The sequence below is a fragment of the Tupaia chinensis genome, unplaced genomic scaffold (genome assembly GCF_000334495.1).
Source record: "Tupaia chinensis unplaced genomic scaffold, TupChi_1.0 Scaffold143602_1, whole genome shotgun sequence".
NCBI lineage: Eukaryota > Metazoa > Chordata > Mammalia > Scandentia > Tupaiidae > Tupaia > Tupaia belangeri.
In genome coordinates, this window is record NW_006203448.1 from 983,892 (window position 1) to 1,007,457 (window position 23,566).

General features: G+C 55.7%; 1 protein-coding gene across 4 annotated transcripts; it reads right to left on the reverse strand.

Moving 5' to 3' along the window:
- Positions 1 to 3,585: 3,585 nt before the first annotated feature.
- Positions 3,586 to 22,465, reverse strand: GTF3C5 (general transcription factor IIIC subunit 5). 4 transcript variants are annotated; one of them, XM_006164299.3, is made up of 11 exons: positions 22,041 to 22,465; positions 17,195 to 17,414; positions 15,493 to 15,691; positions 9,565 to 9,760; positions 8,441 to 8,545; positions 7,710 to 7,824; positions 7,170 to 7,250; positions 6,925 to 7,022; positions 5,975 to 6,057; positions 4,713 to 4,897; positions 3,586 to 4,159 (listed from the first exon to the last, which is right to left on the reverse strand). In XM_006164299.3, the coding sequence occupies exons 1-11, from the start codon at positions 22,191 to 22,193 to the stop codon at positions 3,924 to 3,926; spliced, it is 1,671 nt and encodes a 556-aa protein (XP_006164361.1). In that variant the 5' UTR covers positions 22,194 to 22,465; the 3' UTR covers positions 3,586 to 3,923. The 4 variants fall into 4 exon arrangements, with proteins under 4 accessions (XP_006164361.1, XP_006164362.1, XP_006164363.1 ...); XM_006164300.3 differs by having other exon boundaries at positions 4,755 to 4,897; positions 22,041 to 22,464; XM_006164301.3 differs by having other exon boundaries at positions 3,586 to 4,078; positions 22,041 to 22,464.
- Positions 22,466 to 23,566: the final 1,101 nt, after the last annotated feature.

A 23,566-nucleotide genomic window follows, 5' to 3' on the forward strand; every position in this document is an offset into this window, starting at 1 on the left:
CTTCTGGGAGGTTACTCTTAACCAAACAGCTCTGCCAGTGTTTGCAGTGCCGTGACCTCCTCGGAGACCTGGGCCCCTGCCCTTGCTCAGAGCTCAGCCGTGCGCTTGCCCCGTCGGCCCCTGGAGTGGATGATGTGGGACCTGCCCCCCCACAGCCTCAGCCTCTGCATTTCCTTTTGCGCTGGCGCTGTCCCGAGTCCTCACAAAAGGCTGGGGTGGGAAGATCAGGCTACGCAGGAGCACTGTGCTGGCTGCGCCTCAGCTGCGCCACGGCCCCCGGCGCCCCCGGCGGGCAATGGTTATAGGCCAGAAGTCTGGACTCAGCGTTCTGATCCTAGTCATGGACCTGCCAGGAGGTCCGAAGGCAGGCTGGGGGGGGCTGGGCGGCCACGGAAACTGGGCACATGTCTGTGGGAGGCTCTGTGGCTGCTGCTGCATGCGTGGAGTCTGTGACCTCCCCAAGGGCAGCGCGCAAGCACGGCAGCCTCACGTCAGTATCACAGACAGCAGCAAGCAAGCCCAACCCTGATGGTACACAGGGCTTCGGCAAATATTTGTTTTCTTTTAAAGTTCTTTGGATGTGAAAAAAATTTCCAAACGGAAAAAGGCTTTCCTGGGAGGGCAAACGAACCCGTGTCAACAGTGGACAGGACAGAATTCAAAATCAGACACAGGTCCAACCGGCCGCCGCCCCCAGCTATGCAGGCGGGGCTGGGGTCTTCACTTCTCTGCACCCGTCTCGGTCTCCCTCAGGGGCACTACGGAGCCAGGACCTACAGTGCGTGCTTACATGGTGCTCGAAAAGGTGTTCACGCACAGCCACTTGAAAACTGCAGGCGAGCCCCGGACCTGGAGACTTAAACCCATGCTGGGCACGTGCCCCAAATCTCCAGAACAGACGGGAGTGCTGAGTGGCCATCCCCGAGGGGTGATTTCTCACTTTCCCTGTGTCTCTGCCGGAGAGCACACATGCTCTGTGGTGAAAACCTCATATATATTAAAAAGTAGGGGCTGGAACCGCGTGGCCCGCAGAGGACTCGGGCACAGCTGTGCGTCCTTGGCAGAATTCCCCTTGGAGAAAGAGCAAGGTGACTGATCTTCAACGAAGCCTAGTTCATCACATACTGTTACTTAAATTTAAATGCTTTGTTTTTACATAGTTATTTAACTACTTTTTTTGGGGGAGGGGGGAGGTCTTTGCTATAAGGCGCCTGTGCTCGCAAGGCAGAGACAGACAGAAAGCGAGAAATCACCTCTCAAGGGGGATGGCCACACCACAATCCCTTCACCTCCATTCTCCTCTCAGGATCTTGGACAAGCACGCACACATGCCTGGCATGAGTTTAAGCCACCGGGTCCGGGACTTGAACTGACAGACTTCATGGGACTCCAGTGACATAGCCATTATGCCAACTGTTGGTCCCTAGTTCTACTTCTTAATTTGACCCAAGAGAGACAGAGAGATGAAAGACGAGAGAGAGAGGACAAGTGAGAAAGCACGCCACCAAGTCTGGGACTAGAACCACATTGGCCACGTGGGAGTCCAGTGCCTTAACCACTATGCCACCCACTGGCTTCTATGCTTTACTTTTTAATGTCAGCGGGCACGGTGAGAGACTAAGCCCTGCCCTGGTGGGGCCCGGTCAGCCAGTCTCTTCCCTCCATTTGTCCTTCTGTCAGGGTCCTGTACACGCGGGCACCCATGGCACTCTACACAGCACAAAGCTTCTGTGCTCCTGGCCGGCCCTAAGTGCAAGTACTTGAAATATTATTACCTGATTTTCAATGGTGTTACACTTTCTTTTTTTTAAATTCATTTGCTTATTTTTCAATTTGACCAGAGAGAGACAGAGAGAGAGAGAGAAAGTGAGAAAGCAAGCCCCCAGGTCCGGGACTCGAACCATAGTTAGCCATGTGGGAGTATCCAGTGCCTCAACCACCACACCACCTGCTTGTCCAGGTATTAACATTAAAAAAAAATTATTTATTTATTCAATCATTTTTATTTGACCAAAGACAGACACACAGAGAGAAGGGAAGTGAGAAAGCAAGCCACCAGGTCTGGGACTCAAACTGTGGTGGGCCAATGTGGGAATGACTAGCGCCTTAACCACCTCGCCACCTGCTGGCCCCATATTTTAAAATCAGTATATGTTACAGGAAAAAGGACCCAAGGAACTACTTGCTCATGGAAAACAGAACAGTACAGAATGACCTCTCCAGCGACCCAATACGCTGGTGTCATCAGGAACTTATAGTTTCAGCCTAGGCAGAAAAAGCAACAAGAAATCAAAATAAAACCTCCAATCTTACGTTCTAATTGGGGCCCAGCTGCATGAACTCACCTTTTCTGTAAGAAACAATGAACCCGTTTCTCAGCTGCTTAAAACCCTAGTAACGCAGCAAAGCCAGGAGCAGCATCTGCCCCTTGATGTCCAGATCAGTGTCTCGAACATGGTTTTTACCCCAGAAAAGGAGGGTGTGTGGGGACAGCCAGGCAGGTCTGGGCAGGAGCTGCCCTGGAGACTGGGCTACCGGGTGGCCAGGAAGCAGCAGGCGTCTTGCAAAAGGTCAGCAGGAGCCGACCTAGGCCACCTTCCCGCTGAAGGGCAAGCTGGGCACCAAGATATTCCTGCAACGGACTGAACACACCTGAGCGCTCGTCAGGAAGCTCAGCAGAAACACTCGGACCCTCGCGGGCAGTTGCCAGGCACCAAGCTTGGACTCCTCGTTCCAGAAACTGGCCGAGAGAGGAGCATTTTCCTGCCCTTCCTGTCCACTGGGGCTGCAGGGCAACTGACAGATGCCGAACCAGAGACAGAAGTCCAGCTGATAAATGCGTTCCATTGGGTCATCGGAATCAGGACATATTTTTTCTATGCAAAAATGCATCTTGACTTTCCCAATGACCAATGGTATGACCCTTGGGGAAGGAGACCCAGGCAATGTCCAACGCTGCTAAAAACCATGAGGTCAGGGGCTGTTGGACCAGGCCACCACCACCCAAACCTGCCAGCGGCAAAGCTACCTGGTTCCCCCTCAACCTACATCTGGCCGAGCCTCCTCGTGCTGATCCAGGGGCTAGAGGGTGCAGGAACCACAGTCCAAACCAGAATGTGAGGCCAACGACCCCATTTCTTCAAACGCATGGCCTGTGGAGGTGGGGGAGGGTCACACCTGGCCTGCTTCTCCAAGCCAGGGTCCCAGGACTGGCCACATCAGGTGACTGAGCTACGGGGCTCCTGAGCTATGGTGGGCGGGCTCACCTGAGGCACCTGGCCATGGACCTAACACGTGCAAGCTGCAGAGTGTACAGGGAGGGCCTGGACAGACAGGAGCCTCTCGGGTCTGACCCAGGGAGCTGAGACAACCTGCCTACTGCCCACGAACTCAGAATGCACCCACTTGGGGAAGCAGGAATCAGTCTGGTTTCGGGCTACTCCCGGCCACTCTCACCCACCCAAGGAGATGGGGCCAGCATGAGCTCACTGAACCTCAGGGGAGGAAGGAAGGGATGGGAAGGCCCTGCAGTGCCCAGCCAAGGCGAACTCCTGGTGGCTCCACCACGTGCACTGAGACGCCCGCTCCTCAGGAAAGCAATTTAATCAGGGTGAGTCCGAACAGATGGGGCCGAAGGCTGAGGACAGGCTCCTCACGCCGCTGGGCGCCAGAGCAGCTTGCTGGGCGCTGGGTGGGTCCACAGGGGCACAGGGCCAAGGCATGACCTCTGGGATGCTCCAAATATCCAGTCACAGCAAGGGCCGGCCCAGGGCCAGCTGTATCCTTGTCTCAGAGGGCCTCCTGGGCCATCCTGGCACCTGGAGGGGGCACTGGGCAGACATAGCTTGCCCTGGCTGCCTCATGATGCTGGACAGCAGTCTTTGCTGGCCATGGGGGCCGGGGGCCCGGGGTCCAGGGCCCCATCACACGTAGTCTAGAATCTCTGTCTCCATCTCGTTCTCACTCCCGTCTGAGGGCTTGAAGTCTTCCTCCTCCTCCTCCTCTTCCTCCTCTTCCCCAGACTCAGAGGACAGCTGCTCTTTCCCACCATCAGCCTTGGCTGGGCTGGAGAAGAGAGCTGAGCCAGGGGACACGGCAGTGTGAGGCCCAACCCAGGCTTCCTGGTGGCCCCAGGCAGGCTGAACACCTCCTGGGGAGCCTGTTTACAACGACAGGGGGCTGGGCTCAAGCTCTGGAGAAGCTGCTTGGAAGCGTGTGTGGGGACGGGGGACCCTTGGGAACCTGTGGTTTGACCAGCACTTTAGAGGACAGATACGCACAGGCCTGAAGCCCTTCCTGGGACACCGTGGAGTCTCTGAGAGGACAGGAGCTGTCCTTCCTGGGGAAGTGTGCAACCCTCCAGGACCCGAAGGGGCTGCGTCTATGTCCCAAACAAGGCTAAGAGCCCTGTCCTGGTCAGATCCTGGGGCGCCCCACCCTGCCCCAGCACTCAGAGCTCTGGCCAGTGAGCACTCATCCCCATCCTCACTGTCTGAGGAGCCAGCGCTGCCCCTGCCAGAGCTCTTGGGCCTGGCAAGGAGCCGGACAGAGCAGAGGGGAGCGGCCAGAGTCCTGCTGTCCCCAGCCCCAGGGTGCTGCTGATGTAGCAGGTGTGGCCAGGCCGCTGGCCGCAGCCCTCTCCACCCCCCGGGGCCCAGTGCCTCAACCCTGCCCTGGCAGCCTCGGCTGAGAGCCAGGCAAGACTGCCCCACCTGGACGCGGCTGTGGAACTGGCTGGGACGCGCCGTGCTCACCAGGCCTCGTGGAGCGGATGGCCTGCCGGATCATGGTGGACATAGCGTTGCGCAGGTCATTGCTGGTCTTGGGCAGGCACCAGCCGTCACGCTCGGTGCACACGGCCTCCACCCCATCATTGCGATGGATGATGTTCTGCAGCCTGTGGCGGAGGTGGGGGGAGGGAGGGTGGAGGTTCCTGGGGGCTCTGCCCACGCAGAGAGGTGGCTGCAGGGGCAAGGCGAGCCGTGCCGAGAAGGCCAGCACCAAGGGAAGCCCGTTCAGGGAGGGGCAGGCAGAGCAGTCAGGCCTCCGGGACATGTGGCAGGCTGGTGCTGAGAACTGGCCACCCGTGTCCCTACATGCCACCCCGGCATGGTGGTGATGGAGAATACCATGTGGCCCCAGACGCATGTGGGCTGGACCCTGACTACACAGTAGCTGGGGTGGCTGCATGCACATTGGGCCGGACCCCGACTGCACAGAGCTGGGGTGGCTGCATGCACATTGGGCCGGACCCCGACTGCACAGAGCTGGGGTGGCTGCGTGCACACTGGGCCGGACCCCGACTGCACAGAGCTGGGGTGGCTGTGTGCACACTGCTGAGCCCCAGACTCCAGGCCCTACTGAACAGTCCCCCAGCACCAGAGCCCCCACCCTCTTCTTAGGTTTCTGCGTAGGGCATGTGTGCTCACTGGAGAGAGAGACAGAGAGGGAAAGTGAGAAATCACCCCACCCCAGGTGGGCTGGCCACGCCACAATCCTGCAATCCCTTCTCCATTTTTCTTTTGGGATTTTGGGCACATTTTCAGGCTGCCGGGTCCAGGACTCACACTGTGGCCAGCCATATGGGAATCCAGTGCCTTAACCACCACACCATAGGTGGCCCCACACCCTACCGTCTGTAAATGTCACTAAGAACAAGTGCAGAGCAGTGTCAGAAACCCTGTGGGCACAGGGACGGGGAGGTGGGGGACTCGCCAGCAAGTGCTGTGGCCAGCTGGTGAGGCTGGGCCTACAGGGAAAGCCGCCGCCCAGCACACGCGGCTGGCGCGCCGCTCAGCACACGCGGCTGGCCCTGATGCCATGCTGGAACCCAGCCAGGCCCAGGGTACTGGCGTTAGCACCGACTCCCACCGGGCAGTCCACCTGCCAAGACCAAGGATGACATGAGCCGCAGAAAGCACCACCCGAGCCCCACCAGCCCTGCCCTGGCGCCTCAGAGCCCCGGCGTACGCACTCTTCCACGTGCAGATCACAGAGCTGGTAGAACATCTGTCGGTAGGGTGGCAGGGCCCCCTCTTGGAAGATGTAGACGGAGTCCTGGGGAAAGGAGGGGGAGATGGAGCAGGTGAGCTGGATCCCCAGAGGCAGGTGAGTTGGAGACCCTCACACTGCAGGCTCCCTGGACGGTCTTTAGGAGCTGGCTGGTCACCAGGACCAGTCTGGGTAGGTGTGGAGAACACCAGCTCTAACTTGTAAGACGTTCTGGGAGGGGCAGACAGAGCAGTCAGGCCTCCGGGAACATGTGGCAGGCTGGTGCTGAGAACTGGCCACCCAGGTCCCTACACACCACCCCGGCATCTTTTCTGGGTGGAAAGCAGGCCTTAACAAGCGCCCGGCCTCTGCCTTCCCCGTGTGGACATGCAGCTCTGGGGGCAGGGGTAACTGCCATGTGACAGCCCCAGAGGAAGAAGGGGCTGCTCAGACTATGACACAGCGCCCCAATGAGAAGGGAGCTAAGGCCTGGAGAAGCAGGCCCAGGAGCCAGAGGACACTGGGACGACCACACCCTCCTGTCACCTGCTACTTGGACAGGTGACTCCAGGGTGGGGGACGCTCCGGGCTCAGTCTCCCTCAGGGCTGTGGGGCAGCTCTCAGCAGCGCAAGTGTGGGGAGGACTCTGGGACCGCTGCCTGTCACTGTGACTGTGCCCACCCAGCCGGCTGCAGCCCGGCAGTCTGGTTTGCCTCTGATGACGCCAAGGGCAGCCCTGTGCCTCGGTGGGGTCAGGCTCACTAAGAGCTGGTGCCAGATTTCCCTCTTGGGGACTCGTCCACAGCCCTCTGCCCAGATGCCCCTCAGTACCACCCCAGGTTCTTGCCCTCATTCTGAGGCTGGTCCGAGGGTGAATGGTGGAAGGTCACAGAGCAGGCAGAGCTGCTTCCTCCGAGGGCTCAGGGCACCCACCTTGAGCTGGTACTTGCTGGGGACTGACCTCTGGGCACCTGCCATCCCCGAGGGGCCCAGGCCATGCTTCAAGTCATGTATGCCGACCAGCTGGGAGGCTGCGGAGACGGGCAGTACTTGGCATAAGGGAGGAGGGGTTGCTCCTGACCACCACCCTGCCCTGGAGAGACCCAGGAAGCACCTGCCACCTCACCGCCCAGACTCCCACCTTCCCCGGTGACCTGCGGGCTGGCCGAGGCACTCACGTGGTTTTTTGATGGTGATGGGGAGGCTGTAGTTGTAGGTGCTACGCTTGGCCTTGACGGGCAAGTCAGTGGGGGCGTAACCTGCAGACAAGAGGGCCGTGTCAGGAGGTGGGTGTGGGCCCCTCGGCAAAGAGCACCAGCGTCACATTGAAAGTGGGACTTGGAATGGGAGTCCCCAGGCTACCATTGCGCTGGAGGAAGGGTTGCCAGCACCTCCCACCCAGAGGCAGATCACGGTGGTGTGGAGGCTGGCACAGGTCACTGTGCAGTGACCGAATGAGTGGCTGGGTCAGACTGGAGGAGCAGCAGTGGAGCCAGGCAGTGTAGACCTGTGTCTACGCTGTTCTGGGCCCGACAGGTTCTTGGGGTGAGGGTGGGGGTGGGAGAAGGGCTTCCCTACCCTGCCCCTGCCGCTAGCCAGCTGGGGATGCACTGCGGTGTGGAGAGGCCCTGTGCCCTGTGGGGGGTGCCTGCCTTGCTCACGCTCTCTGTTAGAAAGAGAAAATGCTAGAAATGGAAAGATATGAAAGTTGTTTTTACCATACTTCATCCCACAACGGATTCGGAAGTCAAGGACCTGGTAAATCTTGGCGCTTGGGTCTTTCCGGGGGTCATAGCCGTATCGAATCCACAGACTTCTCCAGGGGCCTGTTATCTGGAGACAGAAAAGTGGGCACAGAGGTGGAGTCAAGCCCAGAGTCCCCTGACGTCTAGGGATGGGAGTCCTCACAGAGGAAGCAGGATACCTGCAAGCTTACTTGCACCTTAGGGAACCTCAGCAAGGGCACCCCCTTCCCTATCCCCATCCTGGATTTAATTAAAAGCAGATCTGGCCCTCTGAATCCCATTCAGCAGAGCTGGAAGGAGTTAGGCGAGAGGCAGTGTGCTTAGGGGTTCACTTAGCAGCCAGGCAGGTGGGTCCCCGGTGACTCTGTCCCTCCTGGGGACCATGGTGCATCACATCATTCCTCTGAGCCTGAGTTTTTCTTCAGAGATGGAAAGGACCCCGCTGATGCTCCCAGGATTAACATGAGCTTACTCAGGGTGGGTCCTTGAAGGCCCGTACCAGGTCACCTAGGGGCGAGCTCCCCTACAGCCAGTGAGGTCATTCCCCTCTGCCCCAGGTCACCCCGACATAGCCAGATTAGGAGAGGTTGCAGGGAGCACCCTGGATGCCAGGATGGGACCATCTGTGCTTGTGTGGCTCTAAGACATGATGGCTGGGACTGGGGACCACTTGGTGCCAAGCCTAGGCAGGCGGCCACACTCACCATGTAATAAGCCACAGAGGGCAGCAGGAGCTTGAGCTTGTCGGGGTGGATGCTCACGTTGGCCCTGACGGCGTTCCGGGACCAGATGGGACGGACATCAAACAGCTGGGCCAAAGAAGCTGAGCTGAGCACCAGAAGCCTCTGGCCTCCTGCCCCAAACTCCCCAGCATGTTCTGGACCCCAGGGGCTCTTATACACAGGAGCTGGCAGAGCAGGGCCAGTCCCAGGAGCACCCTGCACATACCCACCAACCCTCATCCCTCTCTTCCCTTGGGAGCACGGACCACAGGCCTGGCCTGTGACAATGGCTACTGTAGGGCCTGGGGTCCTGAGATGACCATGAGTAATCCTTGCCGCATTCAGTGCAGGGGAGCAGGGCTGAGTGGGGACAACACCAGGGCCCCGGGACGTTAGAGCAGCCCTGACCTGGAGAGCAGGGGCTCGAGTTGGAATGTTGTGAGGGACACAGAGGATGGCCTGGAGGGCTGCACAAGGCCAGCGTGGCTAGAGCTTGGTGGGCCGGGGCAGATGGGGCCTGTGAGCCAGGGTTAGGAACGTGGACATGTACAGAGCTTGCTTAGCAATGCCAGAAATCCAACAAGACACCCAGTGTGGTAAGACGGCACCGTGGGGACAGTGTAGGGCTGTGGCTCAGACACGGGAAGCAAGGTGTGCTCACGGTGACGGGTGGCTTGTACCTGCCAGGGGAACCATAGAGGAAGGCCCTAGTCTCAGGCTTCATCTGCAGGGAGAGGGAGAGGGAGGCAGCTCCGACCGAAGCGAGGGCCCGGGCTGGCAGTGGAGGTGCTCCGTTCAGCCGCTGCCAGAGCAAACGGCCCGGGAAAGCTCGCCAGCCCAGGCTCCACATGAAAGTCACACCCGAACCGTGCACCCACATATTCACCACCCCAGAGGGGCTGGGAGATGCTAAGCACTTATGCCCTTGGGAATGCTAGGCTCACATGAACGTGTCTCAGCCGTGACATCTGCAGGGGGACAGTCTCCATGTGGTCATGCAGGAGTTAAGGAAGCAAACACGCGGCGGGCCCCAAGGGCGAGGAGCAGCCGTGGCCCGTGGGCAATGCTGAGGCCAGCCCCGCAGGGCAAGGTATGCTCAGCCTCACCTTCCTCAGCTCCTCCTCCACCTTCTGGTCCACAGGGTTAGTGCAGACTTTCTTCCATGTCCGCACTGCGGCCTCCAGCGGCTGCACGGGCACCTCATCTTCGTCAAAGTTCACGAAGATGGCATTGTGGGGGCGCCGGGCCCTGCTCAGGCCAATCAGATTCTCTCCTGAGACGGGCGGGTGGTTGTAGCCTTCCCTGGGGACACAGAGAGTCAGTCACGGAGGAGGGCCAGAGATGATCCGAAGCACAGGCCTGGCCAGGTCGAGAAGGTGCCCTGGGCATCCGGGCTGGGAAGAAGCTTAGAGCATTCAGGCTGATGACTGAGCAAGGGCAGGGGCCCAGGCTGCCCATGGCACTAGGCAGGGCGGCCAAACCCTGGGGTGCGGGAAAGGGCTGCCGGCAGGCCCCACACCCACAGAGGCCTGCACTGCACCTGCCAGCCGGTGAGGAATGGCACAGGAGGGTGCTATCAGGTACAGCACATCCAACGGGAGCACACATGAGTCACTGACAAGAGGCGAGAGCTGTAGTGCGACGTTCTGTCTAAATAGGACCTGCTGATTACACCTCAGCACTGCAACGAAGCAACTGTTTTCTGATGAAGGAGCTGAGGCCATGGGAATTGGGCACTTGCCCAGAGACAGCTCATAACACAGGAGCTGGGACCTGGAGCCCGGGCCTGCTGGGGGCTCCACTAACCACCCACCCCGCCACCATGGAGGGCTTGAACTAGCTCCAAAGCAGCTTGATACTACAAGGGGTCTTCAAAGAGCCCAGGGAAAATGTTTACAAGCAACCATGGATCTTGAAATCTGCACCCCAATCAGCTCGTACCTCAATGTCATCTCTTCAGAACCTTTGAAGCCAGCCGCCGCATATGCAAATGAACAGAGGCTGTCACCATGACACTGTCCCACAGCAGACCAGTTAAGAGAAAGGGCCCATCTGTCCAAAGACACAGAATGCCCCACCCCAGGAGCAAGCCCTGTGTATGCCACAGACTGGTGGTGAGAGGTGTCTGTGGACGTCCATGGACTGACAGGCGTGCCGCTCTGGCGGGGATGCTGACTGTGGGGGGCTGTGCACGTGTGGGGCCGGGAGGTGCGGGAAACCTCTGCACCTTTCTTATTTTGCTGTGAACCTAAAACTGCTCTAAAACTAAAGTCTTAAAGCACACAAACACACACCCCAAGGGTTCTGGAACCCTCTCTGGGTCAGCAAAGGATATACCTAGGTGGGCGTATCTAGAAGTACTTGTGGTCATCTTTCCAGGTGGGATGTCAGAGGCGTGAAACTGACACAAAAGCTGGGGGACCAGCCAAGGAACCCCGAGCCCCTCATCAGCTTCAGCAACCCCGAAAGCGTGGCTCATTTCATCTGCCCCAACCCACTCAATTACTCTGACGTACATTTTAGAGCATGTCCTGGACATCAGTTTTATTCGGGTGATGATTTTTAAACTTATTTTCTCTTTAGTTTAATGTCCTACATGATATACCCCATCTGCATACTTCTCAAGAATAATGATGTAATTTTCACATTGCCAAAGAAAATTGAAGATAGGCTCGAGGCTGGCGGGTGGTATGGTGGTTAAGGTCCTGGATTCTCATGGCTGACAGCAGTCTGGGTCCTAGACTTTGTCCAGCCCCCAGCTTTGCTTCCCTTGCTTTCTCACACCCCTTCCCCTCCTCCCTCCCTCCCTCTCTGTGGTCAAATTTAATAGTAATAATAATAACAAATACAATTTAAATAAATAGTTCTAAAAAGGTTTTTTAAATAAATAAAAGCAAAAACAAAAAGATGGGATTGAGTCCGTTGTTTTTACGTGCTTTCACTAGCAGACACCCCGGGCCAGCCTAGTGGCACAGGCAGGAGTGTACGGATTCGTAGTGCTGGAAGCCACACGGCAGACTGTAGGTCTGGATCCCACATTGATTTGAGACACGCCCAGGGCACATGTCCAAGATCCAGACTAGCGGGAGGGCTACTGCAGAGGGATCAGGTGTAACCAGACCCTGTCCAGGGTGTCCGCCTGTCTCTATCCCTTCTCATGAAAGAAATTTTTGGGAACCAGCAGTTAGCATAATGGCTATGTCGCTGGACTCCCACATAGTCGACCGCGGTTCGCGTCCTGGACCCAGTGGCTTAAAACTCACGCCGGGCGCGTGTGTGCCCAAGATCCCGAGAGGAGAATGGAAGAGAAGGGACTGTGGCGTGACCATCCCCCCTGGGGGGTGATTTCTCGCTTTCTGTCTCTGTGTCTCTCTCTGTCTGTCTGGTGAGCGCCCGTGCCCTATAGTGAAAACCTCTCCCCAAAAAAAAAAAAAAAGAAGAAAAATGAAAGAAATTCTTAAAAAGAAAAGAAAGAAACTATCCCAAACAGGTGTAACATTACCTGTTTTTTAAGACCTCTCCCTGAGACCCGAGGAGGAAAAGCAGGCAGCAAGGGCCGCAGGCAGAGGGCCCCATGGCCACCCAGGCTGCACCCTGGCCCCACCTCCCACAGGAGCTCCAGCTGATCTGTGTGTCAGCATGACCCTTAGGGCCTGGAGAACTGCGGGCAGGGTCGAGAGGTCCGGCCAGTCACAGGACTGCCCTGGAAGGCTCCCCCGAGGAGCTGGAGGGACCCCATCAGGCCAGCCCCCAGCTTTGCTTCCCTGGCTTGGGACGTGGGAGGAGCTATCAGACGGAGATCGGGTCCCACCCAGCCTTCACACACCTCAGAAGGCCAGCAGAGCAGAAAATCGATAGCTGCCCTGGGAGAAAGGGCAGGTTCTTTCCACAAGCTTAAAAACCGATAGAGCACATGGCAGGGAAAGCTGGGGGCCACGGGCAGGTGGCCCTAACTCACGCATCTACTGTCCCCACACCAGAGGCTGGGGAATAGCTGCCAGCTGGCCTCTGGGCAGGGCTGTGACACAGGCATGGCCACCTCGTGCCAGGGTGTGGCAGTGCAGAGGTACCCTCTACTCTTCTCTGTCTTTGCTTGCTTCAGACCGTAAGAGCAAAGTGCTTGTGGGAGAAACACCGAACAGTTCAGAAACACGTCACTCTAAGGAAGGACTCATGCTACTGGTGTTTGAGAATCTCACACCCAGTAGTGTGTACACATGGAGCATTCGCTCACTGCAGGCTTTGAGCAGGGAGCAGATGTGACCTGATTCTTCTAGGGAGTCATTTCCGTAATGTTTTTTTCTAACAAGCACAATTGACTCTTTAAAAAATGATCTTCTTTCCTCACAGTAGAAAGCGTGAGAGAGAAAGAAAGCACCCCTCATGGGGACGGCCATGCTGTAATCACTTGTCCTCCCCCCAGGACTTGGGGGTGCACACGAGGTCACGTCTGGACTCCGACTTGCAGCAGTCAGGCACGTGGGAGCTGCCTTCACCACCAGCACTCGATGGAAACACGGAGACAGAAAGCAAGAAATGGGGATGGTCACACCACAATCCCTTTTCCACTCTCCTCGGGATTTTGGTCACTCATGCATCCAGTGCTGAGGGCTTTTCCCCCTAAGAATTATTTATTTATTTAATTCCATTTGTTATTAGCCTTATATTTTTTAATTTGACGAGACAGAGAGAGAGAGAGAGAGAGAAAGGGAAAGTGAGAGAGCAAGCCACCAGGCCTAGGACTCGAACTGAGGTGAGTCATGAGGGGAATCCAGCACCTTTAACCACCACGCCACCTGCTGGCCCCCAGTTTTTGTTTTTAAGAGAGGTTCACTCCCCCCCCTTTTTTTTTGCTATAGGGCATGTGAGCTCACCAGAGAGACAGAGACAGAAAGCAAGAAATTGTTCCCTCAGGATGCCACAATTCTTTCTCCTCCATTCTTCTCTTGGGATTTTGGGCATGCATGCACATGTGCCCAGCATGAGTTTTAAAGCCACCAGGTCCAGGATTCAAACTACGACTGACTTTGTGGGAGTCCAGCGATGTAACTATTATGCTATCTGCTGGTCCCATTCCAATTTCTTAAAGGCAGAGAATACACCTTCCTCTAGAGAAAAACTGAGCCCATACCATGGTTATGAGATGTCCCCACCACTCTCCCTGTCTCCCTCCGGTTTTGGGGGCGGGGCACCAACCTCCCAACCCTTCCTTTGCGTATGCCAGTCCCTGGCTTGGAACATTCTCCCAAGAACTCTGGCCGAAGGCTCGGCTATCGTTCAGGTCTGTTTCAGATGGTGGCTCCTCGAGGCCCCCTGTGCCAGCTGCTGCCAGTGTGACCCACTCCCATTACTGCCTTCAAGTGCCCACCCATCCATTCCTGTTCTGCCCAGCTCCCCAGTGGGCCCCAGGACGGAGCCTCATCTGCTGCGTTGTCTGTCCACTGGCACTGGGGTCCAGGGAGGTCCTGAGCCATGCGGGTGCTCCGCCAAGGAGAGCTGGAGGCGGTCTCCAACGAGGGGGCCGGTGGCCGCCGGGGCCCAGCCTTCTCCTTCTCCAGGCTCTACGCCCTAGCGCATCTACCTCCCACAGAGGGTGCCTGGCTGTGCCGCAATGCCCTCAGCATCTCCGTCGCTGGGGCTTGTGGTGCACACCAGTGGGTCCAGCTGTCAGGTGGGGCTGGGAACTGGACCAGCTTTCCACGTGCCCCAGCCTGCCGAGCAGCAGTGTCAACAGTGCATGCTACGGCCGGAGGGCTGCCACGGCTACGCCAGAGTCCCTTCTTTATTTTTTAAAAAAGAGATTTTGCTATGTGGCGTGTGACAGGGAGAGACAGACTGAAAGTGAGAAATCACCCCTGGGGGGGATGGTCGTGCCACATGCCCTTCTGCTCCATTCTCCTCTTGGGATTTTGGGCACGTACAAACACGTACCCAGTGTGAGTTTTAAGCCTCTGGGTCGGAGACTTAAACCATGGTCGACAACGTGGGAGTCCAGTGACAGAGCCATCACGCTGTCTGCTGGTTCCCCACAGAATCCCTTCTAACACTGTCTTTTTCACAAAGGTCCCGACTGCGTGCCAGGTCAGTGCACAGAGCTCCGTCTCCTGAAAGCTGCACTTCTGAAGCTTAGAACATGCTGCGCGGGGACCAGATGGCAACACAGGAGCCGTGCAGCGCTGCTGGGCTGGCCCCTGAGGAGGGGCCTGGGTTCACACTGAAGTCCTCCCTGAACATACGAACACATGTGTGCCCAGGACCTAGGCTGGATGAAGCCAGGAAAGATCACAGCACACAGACCATGCTGGGGATGCCTGTCTCCCTCGCCCATGAAGAAAGAAACTTAAAAAGGAAAACGTGCTACAGAAACACTCTAACAAACATCACCACCCACAGGCCACTTTTCAAACCATTTCTCTTGGCCTTGGTGTCGCTGCAGCTACCTAGAACCACTCCCGGGTGGGCAGACGCGTGCCCAGTGCCTCTCACAGGCCAGGCTGTCTGGCCCCACGGGTTATCACAGAGAGCACAGCAGCCCAACTTGCTACCTTTGGAGAACTTACTTAAAGTCAGAGATTTAAAAAGTATTTTTTGTAATTTTGAGGAGAGGTGGCGGTGTGGCTACTCCAGGGAGTACTTTCTCACTAGCCCCACCCCAGTCTCCGTCTCTCTGGCAGGCACACAGACCCGATCGCAAATTAAAACAAACGAAAGCAGGTGGCAGGCCTACGAAGAGGACCAGGCTTGGTACTCCCACGTGATGTGGAGTCTCAGCCTCCTCCCTGGAGGACTGCTGCCCGGCTGGACAGAGGCCATGGATGCGGCTTACCAAGGGCCAGCTCTGTACTCGGCCGGCTGGGAACCGCACGTGGGTTCAAATACCTCTGCCCTCTGTCCTAACCCATTGCTGGGCAGGCACTCCTGTGAGCCCATTTCGACAGGAGGACCAAGGCCGAGGCTAGGTGGCACGTCTGAGCCTCCCGCCTCCAGAGAGGCCGACTCCAGCCCGGGCCCTGCTGCAGCGTGGAGGGCCTTACCGGTGCTGTGTCACGGGGCGGTAGTGGTAGTCCACCGGAGTGTCCAGCCGGGAGAAGATGGGTGGGGGGATGTAGAGCGGCACCTCCTGGTTGAAGAACTCCTCCTTCTCGGGCTGCAGCATGACCAGCTTGTCGTACATAGACACGTGCCTGCCGCTCGCCTCTGTGTGCACGGCCAAGTACTGGAAGTCAGACATTCCTGGAACGAGAGGCAGACGGTGGGTGCTGTGGCCGGGAACACCCGCCCAGAACTGCAGCTGCTGCGTACCAAGCAGCACCCCTCGGGGGAGTGCTAAGCGAGTGTGCAGCAGAGGCTGCCAGCACTGGAGCAGGAGCCAAAACCACATCCTTCGGGAATGCTTCTGCAACTCCGCTCACTGCACCCCGAGTTGCTTAAATAAAAACTATTTTAGGGAAGCGGAAAGCTACATGATGTGTGAGGATAAAGTCTAAGCCAAGGCTTTTTAAAATTTGTTTTTGCTATAGGGCACTTGTGCTCGCCACAGAGACACACAGAGAGAGGAAAAGAGAGAAATCACCCCACGGGGGGGAGGGGGGGGGCATGCCACAGTCCCTTCTCCATTCTCTCTGGATTTGGGGTACACAAGCATGCACCCAGTGCGATTTTTCAAACTGCCAGGTCCTGGCCTTGGACTGCACAGCCAGCCATGTGGGGCCCAGTGGCATAACCACTGTGCTGCTGGCTGGTCCGAGGCCAGTGCTTCTCAGCAGGTGACGTGCAGATGAGTCCCTGCATCTTGCTAGACACTGACCGTGGGCTGCACTTCTAACAGGCTCTCGGGGGAGGTGGCCGGTCCAGGGACCCACACTGGGCAGGGTGCTAATCCACCAGAGCCAATAATACGAAGAGCTCTGCTCCGTGGACTGCGGAAACCCTGTTGTAGAAAGGACAGTCCTCGGGGTGACTGCGGTCCTCCACGATGACTGACACGAGCTGCCCAGCCCAGGACCTGACTGTCCGTTTCACTTCCTTCTGTCTTTTCCCCTTCTGTTCCCCTTTTCTCTCCTCAGTCTTTACTCCTCCAGACACTGCCTCAGAACTGCAGCTATATTAGACATGTCCAAGGTTTGTTAGGGACCTTCCAAGTGCCCCATGCAAATGGGTGTGGACCTTTGACAGGTGCCACCTCTCTGCATCTTCACGCGGGCCCCGCGACCTCAGGGCCGCACAGCCCCCGTTGCACAGATGAGGTGGAGGTGGAGGGAAGCAAGCCACCTGCCCAGGAGACCAGCAGAGCTCAAGCAGGCACAAGTCCGAGCCCAAAGAGCATGTTCTTCCCAACCCTCAGCTCCCACACCCCCTCCTACTGACTCCTCTCTGAGGGTCCCTGTGGGTAGCAACCTTCCTTGAAGACCCCACAGGAGCCATCCAGCCTGCATGTTCAAAGGAGCATCAGGTCTGAGGGCTGACGTGAGCTGGGAGGCTCTGACACGGGCAAGCCAGTCTTCCCCGGCCCAGGGTTTATTAAAATGAGGGTGTCTCACAGAACTCTAAGATTTTAGGTTCTTTAGGAAACTGAAGATTGGACAGCAGCGGTCTGCAGGCCCAGGGAACCTCTGCCACCCCCCACAGCCCCTGCTCCTTGTGCCTGGCCACATCCTGGCCACCTCCCTGGCAGCACCCACTGGCAGTTTAGACAGAAGGCTCTGGATAATGGCAAGGGCATCTCTTAAGAGTTACCCTGAAATTTGTAAATGGTGGGGACGATGCCAAGGCTCTCCACACTGAATGTGACCTCGACGTGTGGCTCGGTGTCCAGCAGCCCACTCCACCGCCTTGTCTTCTTCTTGATCCGGAACAGCAGGCTACTGGTACTGAAGCGGTTGGCACACACTGGATGACAGTACGGGTCCTTGGGCCGGAAGTGCAGCTCCAACCTTTTGGCAGGGTCTGCGTAGGTCTGTGGTGAGGCCGAGAGAGACAGTGAAGTGTGAGCAGCTTGGCAGCCGGCAAAGACTGCTCCTCTCTTGTGAGCCTCGTGGTGGGGCCAGGCATGGCAGGAAAATGCCATGCTCTATAAGCCGACCCACATAGAAGGTTCTGGGTCTGTGTCCAGAAACCTCCCGGTGTGCCCATGATTCCAGGCTGGTTATGGCTGCAGGTAGGTCATAGCCAGTGGCATGGTGGTTAAGGCGGCTGGATCTCACATGGCAGACTGTTTGGTCCAAGAATTGAACCAAATTGGACCTGATCCAATTCTTGGACCTGGCAGCTTGCAAATCACACCAGGCACTTGTGTCCAAAAGCCTGAGATGGAGGAGAAGGGATTACAATGTGGCCATGTCCCCTCTTCCATCTCTCTCTGTCTCTCTCTGGTAAGCATGCTCTAAATATTCAAGGAAAAAAAAGAAAAATGTCTGATGACTGAGGCCCTACAGGCTTCATATGCTTAGTAAGAAGTTTGAGGCTTTTTTTTTGAGAGGTTTTTGCTATAGGGCACATGTGCTCACCAGAGAGAGACAGAGAGACAGAAAGCAATAAATCACCCCCCAGGGAGGATGGCCATGCTGCAATCCCTTCTCCTCTATTCTCCTCTCAGGATCTTGGGCACGCACGCACACGCGCCTGGCATGAGTTTAAGCCACCGGGTCCCAGACTCAAACCGTGGTCAACTACATGGGAGTCCAGCAACATAGCCATTATGCCAACTGCTGGTCCTAGGCTTTTTAATATCCACAAGGATAAGGGAACAGCAGCTAAGAGCTCAGACTCTCAAGTTAGGAATGATGAGTTCAAATCTCCACTGTATCACGTAGGAGTTATTTGACCTAACCTTTCTCATCTGTGTCTTTATCTGAAAAACAAGAATCAAATGCCATCTAACACAAGACCACTGAAGATCTGATCACGATCCGGCGGACTCTGCACTGTTATGGCATGAGGGGTACAAAGCAGGTGAGAGAGACCCTTCTCTCATGGAGTCTGTAGAAGCCAAGACAGGTAACAAATATGTGATGAGAAGGCAGATGTTAACTGCTACGGACCCCTCAGGGAGGGCGTTTAGGGAACACTTCTCTAGAGGGACATTTTGGAGACTATCGGACAGTGCGCAGGTCACACACCCCGGTCTGGGAAGATGGGGAACTGCTTGAAATCCCCCACCTCAGATGACATCTTGCTGCTTCACGAGCCTAAGTCCCACTGGGCTAAGCTCTGGCGAGAGGGCAGAGCCTGATCCGGAGCTCCCACCGTATCAGGAGCAAAGCCCAGCTCGAGTCTATCATTCAACACCCAGGCTCCGCTGAGAACTCAGCTGACCTTAGGAGAACACGTTAGGGGGCTCACAGAACAGCCTTACACGGCGTCTGCCTGAAGGATACATGGCCCTGGAAGAGATGGATCAGGAAAAAAAAGACTCAGTGGGACCGGCAGGTGGCGTGGTGGTTAAGGTGCTAGACTCCCACGTGCTTGACTGCGGTTCAAGTCCTCGACCTGGCTGCTTGCTTTCTCACTTTCCCTCTCTCTCTCTCTGGTCAAATTAAAAGATAAATATTAATTAACTTAAAAAGAATCAGGAGTATGTGATCTTGATGATGGACTCTGTTTCTGGGGCCCCAATTCCAGTTTTGCTGTGCATGCACACCTGTCCCTCGGACTGCATCTACGACTGGCTGAGGAACGCCTTCAGGTGCCCTGCGTGGAGCTGGCCCTGGTGGACCCGGCCCTGCGTGGGAGCAGCTGATGCAGCACTGTTCTCAGCCTGTGAGACCTGCTGAGCTGGGGTTTCTGATCTGACTTGAAGTGAACCATCATTTTTGGTGGTTCTGATCTTTGGTCACTGAGCTCAGAGACAGGGATTAGGGATTAAGATCATGCACAGACATTTCCTAAAAATCCCTGGATGGGGCCAGCAGGTGGTGTGACAGTTAAGGCGACTGGACCCCACATGGGTGACGGGTGATTAAGTCCCAGACCCAGTGACTTCGAAAACACGCTGGGCATGTGTGCATGCATGCTCAAAGTCCTGAGAGGAGAATGGAGGAGAAGGGACGGCAGTATGGTCATCCCCCAGGGGTGCTTTGTCACCATGCCCTCCCATGAGTACATGTATCCTGCAGGGGAAAAAAAGTCCTGGGTGGCTGCAGCTGTTGGAGGAAAGGTGGTGGTATTTTAGAAATTTAGGGGGAAAGTAGGGTGGTGTTTTTCTGTAAACCCTTGATCCACTGTTTAAAAACATAACTGTATTTAGATCTTGCTGGAGCACCAGTATGCAGGATTGCTTGGACTTACCGCAGCTGTATGTTTAAATTGTGCGTGTTGAAGACTTAGGAAAAAAACGTTGCTTTCTCACTTTCTTCCCCTCTGGTCAAATTTAAAAAGTAATAATAATAATAAATAAAATTAAATAAAAGAATTCTTAAAAAGAAAAAGGTTGGGGGGCCAGCATGTGACGTGTGGTAAAAGGCACTGGATTCCCACATGGTCAACTGCGGTGTGAGTCCTGGACCTGTCTCTCCAGTGAGCACATGTGCCCTAGAGCAAAAATCTCTCTCTCTCGGGACCAGCAATTGCTGTCATAGCTATGTCACTGGACTGTTATGTAGTTGACCGTGGTTTGAGTCCCAGACCTGGTGGCTTAAATTCACATCGGGTACGTGTGCGTGCGAACCCAAGATCCTGAGAGGAGAAGATATTGTGGCCTGGCCATGTCCCCTGGGGGGTGATTTTTTTGCTCTCTGTCTCTGTCTTTCTGGCAAGCGCATGCAACCTATAGCAAAAACCCCTTCCCTCCCCCCCCCAAAAAAAGTGGCACTACCCATGGCGAACTCAATGAGAAGTAGTCTCTCGGTTATAACAACTCTGATTTATTCCTCCCTGTGACCTCCTTCCTTGCTGTCTTGAAATACAGCGAAGGAATATTGCACCTCGCCTCACTGCAGTGCTAAGGTTACTGACGTTACATAGGGAAATCTGTCTCTGTTTCTTGGAAATGTAGCTGTTATGTCCTGCTAACTTCTGACAAGAGTGATAAGCAGGGAGAATAAAGTTAAATGTGTTTGGGACAGCAGGTGGCATGGTGGTTAAGGGTACTGGATTCCCCATGGCCAACTGCGGTTCAAGTCCTGGACCTGGCGGCTTGCTTTCTCGCTTGCCCTTTTTCTCTCTCTGGTCAAATTAAAAAAGAATAACTAAAAGGAATAAATAAATAAATATTTTTTAAAAAAGAGTTTCATGTTTTGCACACAAATGTAGAATTTTTGTATAACTACATGACTTTACAGTTGTGATCTCAAAAAAGAATGAATTTCTCCTTTATCTTCTCGCAGTTAATGAAAGAATACTCTAAATCTCTAAGTTTCTGAAGTGTAAGAGGTAGAGATGGACTAGTAAAGATGTAGTTACTATTACCACTTAGTATGTTTCTCTTTATATACTTGGAGGTGACTTACTGTTCAGCTCAGCTCAGCCATGCTACAGTTAAAAATCATTCACTAGTGGTGGTTGAGGCCGCTAGACTCCCACCTGGCTGAGTGGGGTTAAAATCCAGGACCTGGCTGCTTGCTTTCTCACTTTTCCTCTCTCTCTCTGTCCTTCTCTGGTCAAATTAAAAATAAAGTTACATAAAATAATTCTTTAAAAATATCATTCATTAGCAAATAGAGAAGCAGTCTTTTTTTTTTTTTTGGAGAGGTTTTTGCTATAGGGGGTGTGCACTTGCCAGACAGAGAGACATAAAGTGAAAAATCACCTCCCAGGGGGGGTGGTCATGCCGCAATCCCTTCTCCTCCATTCTCCTCTCAGGATCTTGGGCACGCACGCACATGCGCCTGGCGTGAGTTTTAAGCCACCGGTCCGGGACACGAACCGCGGTCAACTACGTGGGAGTCCAGCGACATAGCCATTACGCTAACTGCTGGTTCCCTGAAGCAGTCTTAATCTAAAAGAAATCAGAAGTGTTTATTTTATATTGAGTTGAATATTTGACTGTAATGCTTTTTTCTACATACAAAAGTATTGTGAAGGTTCTCCACAGACAAATTTGAGAAAAGTGGAAAGAACTCAGATCGAGTTCTGTTATACTGTTACGTATCTTGCTTAAATTTCTGTTAATTTATATCCACCCAATTACATAAAGCAAATTTGGAGAAAAGGCAAGAAAAAAGAGACATTTAAAAATTTGGTATATGTAAATGTTTTACAAGGAAACCTAACAGTCTCTGTCCCCCTCTCAGGCTTAATTTCCTCGTGCCTCAGTTTCCTACTCCGTGAAGCGAGGACGAAGCTGCGCGGCACGCCCTGCGGGGCTGCAGGGGAGCTGCGTTTCCCGCACCGATGCCGAGGCAGCGGCTCAGGCTAGGGGAGGGGATAGAAAAGTCCCCGGGTCTCCCCGAGAGCCTTTCCCTCTCTGCTCGCGGAGAAAAACACCCCAGGCCGACAACCTCGGAAAGCAAAACTCTGCCCAGAGGGGGCCCCAGAACTCTCCGTTGTCAAGGAAACCACATTATCCCGGGTGGTCCCGCCCCTTCGGCCACGGGTCAGCGACTTGGTCCCTCTCCCGTTGTCCCGGAGATTCCCAGCTCCTCACCCGAGAGACGCCTTCCTCGTCGCCCAGAGTCAGCAACATCTTGCCCACGTCGTGCACCATGCCCGGGTATTCCACGCACACCATGCGCCGCTCCCGTCGCAGATCCACGGGGACAGCGTTCCCCAACCCCGCGTCGGGAGCGTCTGCCGCCATTCCTGCCCGTTTGGTCCGTCCTCCGGGGTCTGATCCTTACAGAGACCTCGATTCCCAGAGCCCTTGCTTCAATGGTTCCGCGAAGGAATTGTTCCGGGGCCCCTCGCGCCACTCTTCTCCCTAAATCCTAGGATTCAGAGAGACGCCAGGCCTCTGGGTACAAATCCGGAGGGGAAACCCTGTTGTTCCGGGGTAAACAGCTGCTGTGTCCACAGCGTTTTTTCTAAAATGAAGAAGGATGGAGAGAGCGAGACGCCGGTTCCCGCCCTCAGCTAGGGAAGGACAAGATCGTTGTAAAACCCATCCAGCTCTCGACCAATGAAAACACGAAGGTGAGCCAGGTCCCACCCTTTACGGCCCTGTATATTTTAACCAATAAGAAACTAGGGTCTGGCCGGGTCCTTTTTCGGGGATTCCACCCAATGACGGGTCGGGGGCGGGCCCGAAGCAGACTTCCGGCCCGCCTCTTGGCCGGGGGAAAGGTCCCTCAGGAAATTGGTTCCGTGATCCGTGCGCCCGGCGGTTTGGTCGCTCTGCTACCCCGGGTTCCTTCAGCTGCCCAAGACGGGGTTTCCGGTGTGGGAATGCGGAAGGCGGGATTCGAGGCCCGAAGCTGGCGGCGTTCGGCCGGCGTCCGTGGTCCCCGCACAGTGTGAAGCGCCTGCTGCGTGCTGGGCGCTCCTGGGAACCTGACGGGCCCCGAGCGCTGGGCGAGCGGAGGGAAAACGCGGGGCGCGGGATGGCGAGGGGAGCCACCTGGGCGGCCCGGGCCGGGCCGACTCGGAAGGCGCCTGGAAGGGTGTTGCGCCGCCAGTGCCACGATCGGCCATCCACTTAAGACCTGGCTGCGGTGTGCAGACGGCCCGGGAGGACAAAAATGGGCTCAGACAAACCAACCGCGAGGCCGCATAATCCAGGCAGGAGGTGGCAGTGAGAATGGAAAGAGGGACCGGAGGTGAGCGCTTTAGGTTGTCGAGGACCCGATTCCACTCCTATCCCTCTGCAGATTTCAGCTAGGACCAGGACTTGGCAAGGTCATAGCCAGCAAGAGCAAGTGACCCCCGGGTGTGCGTACCCCGAGTTTCGAAGCGATTTCTCACTCAAAAGAATACCACATTGTTCTAGATGGGTTTAAGAAAGCGTAATAAACGCCTGCAAATCTCACTAAGTACATTTTTAAAAGATGCGACCTGCATGTGGGGTAGATGTCCCTGTACTGTGATTGGGAGATTCCGCCAGGAGCCCAATCCCAAAAAGAGGGCAAGCTAGAGCCACAGGTTTCAGCAGGGGCTGCACCGATGCCGGCCTGCCCTCCCAGGTGTGCATATGTGAGGGTGCTGTCTGCCTTCTACCCAGGAGGATTCTGTGAACCG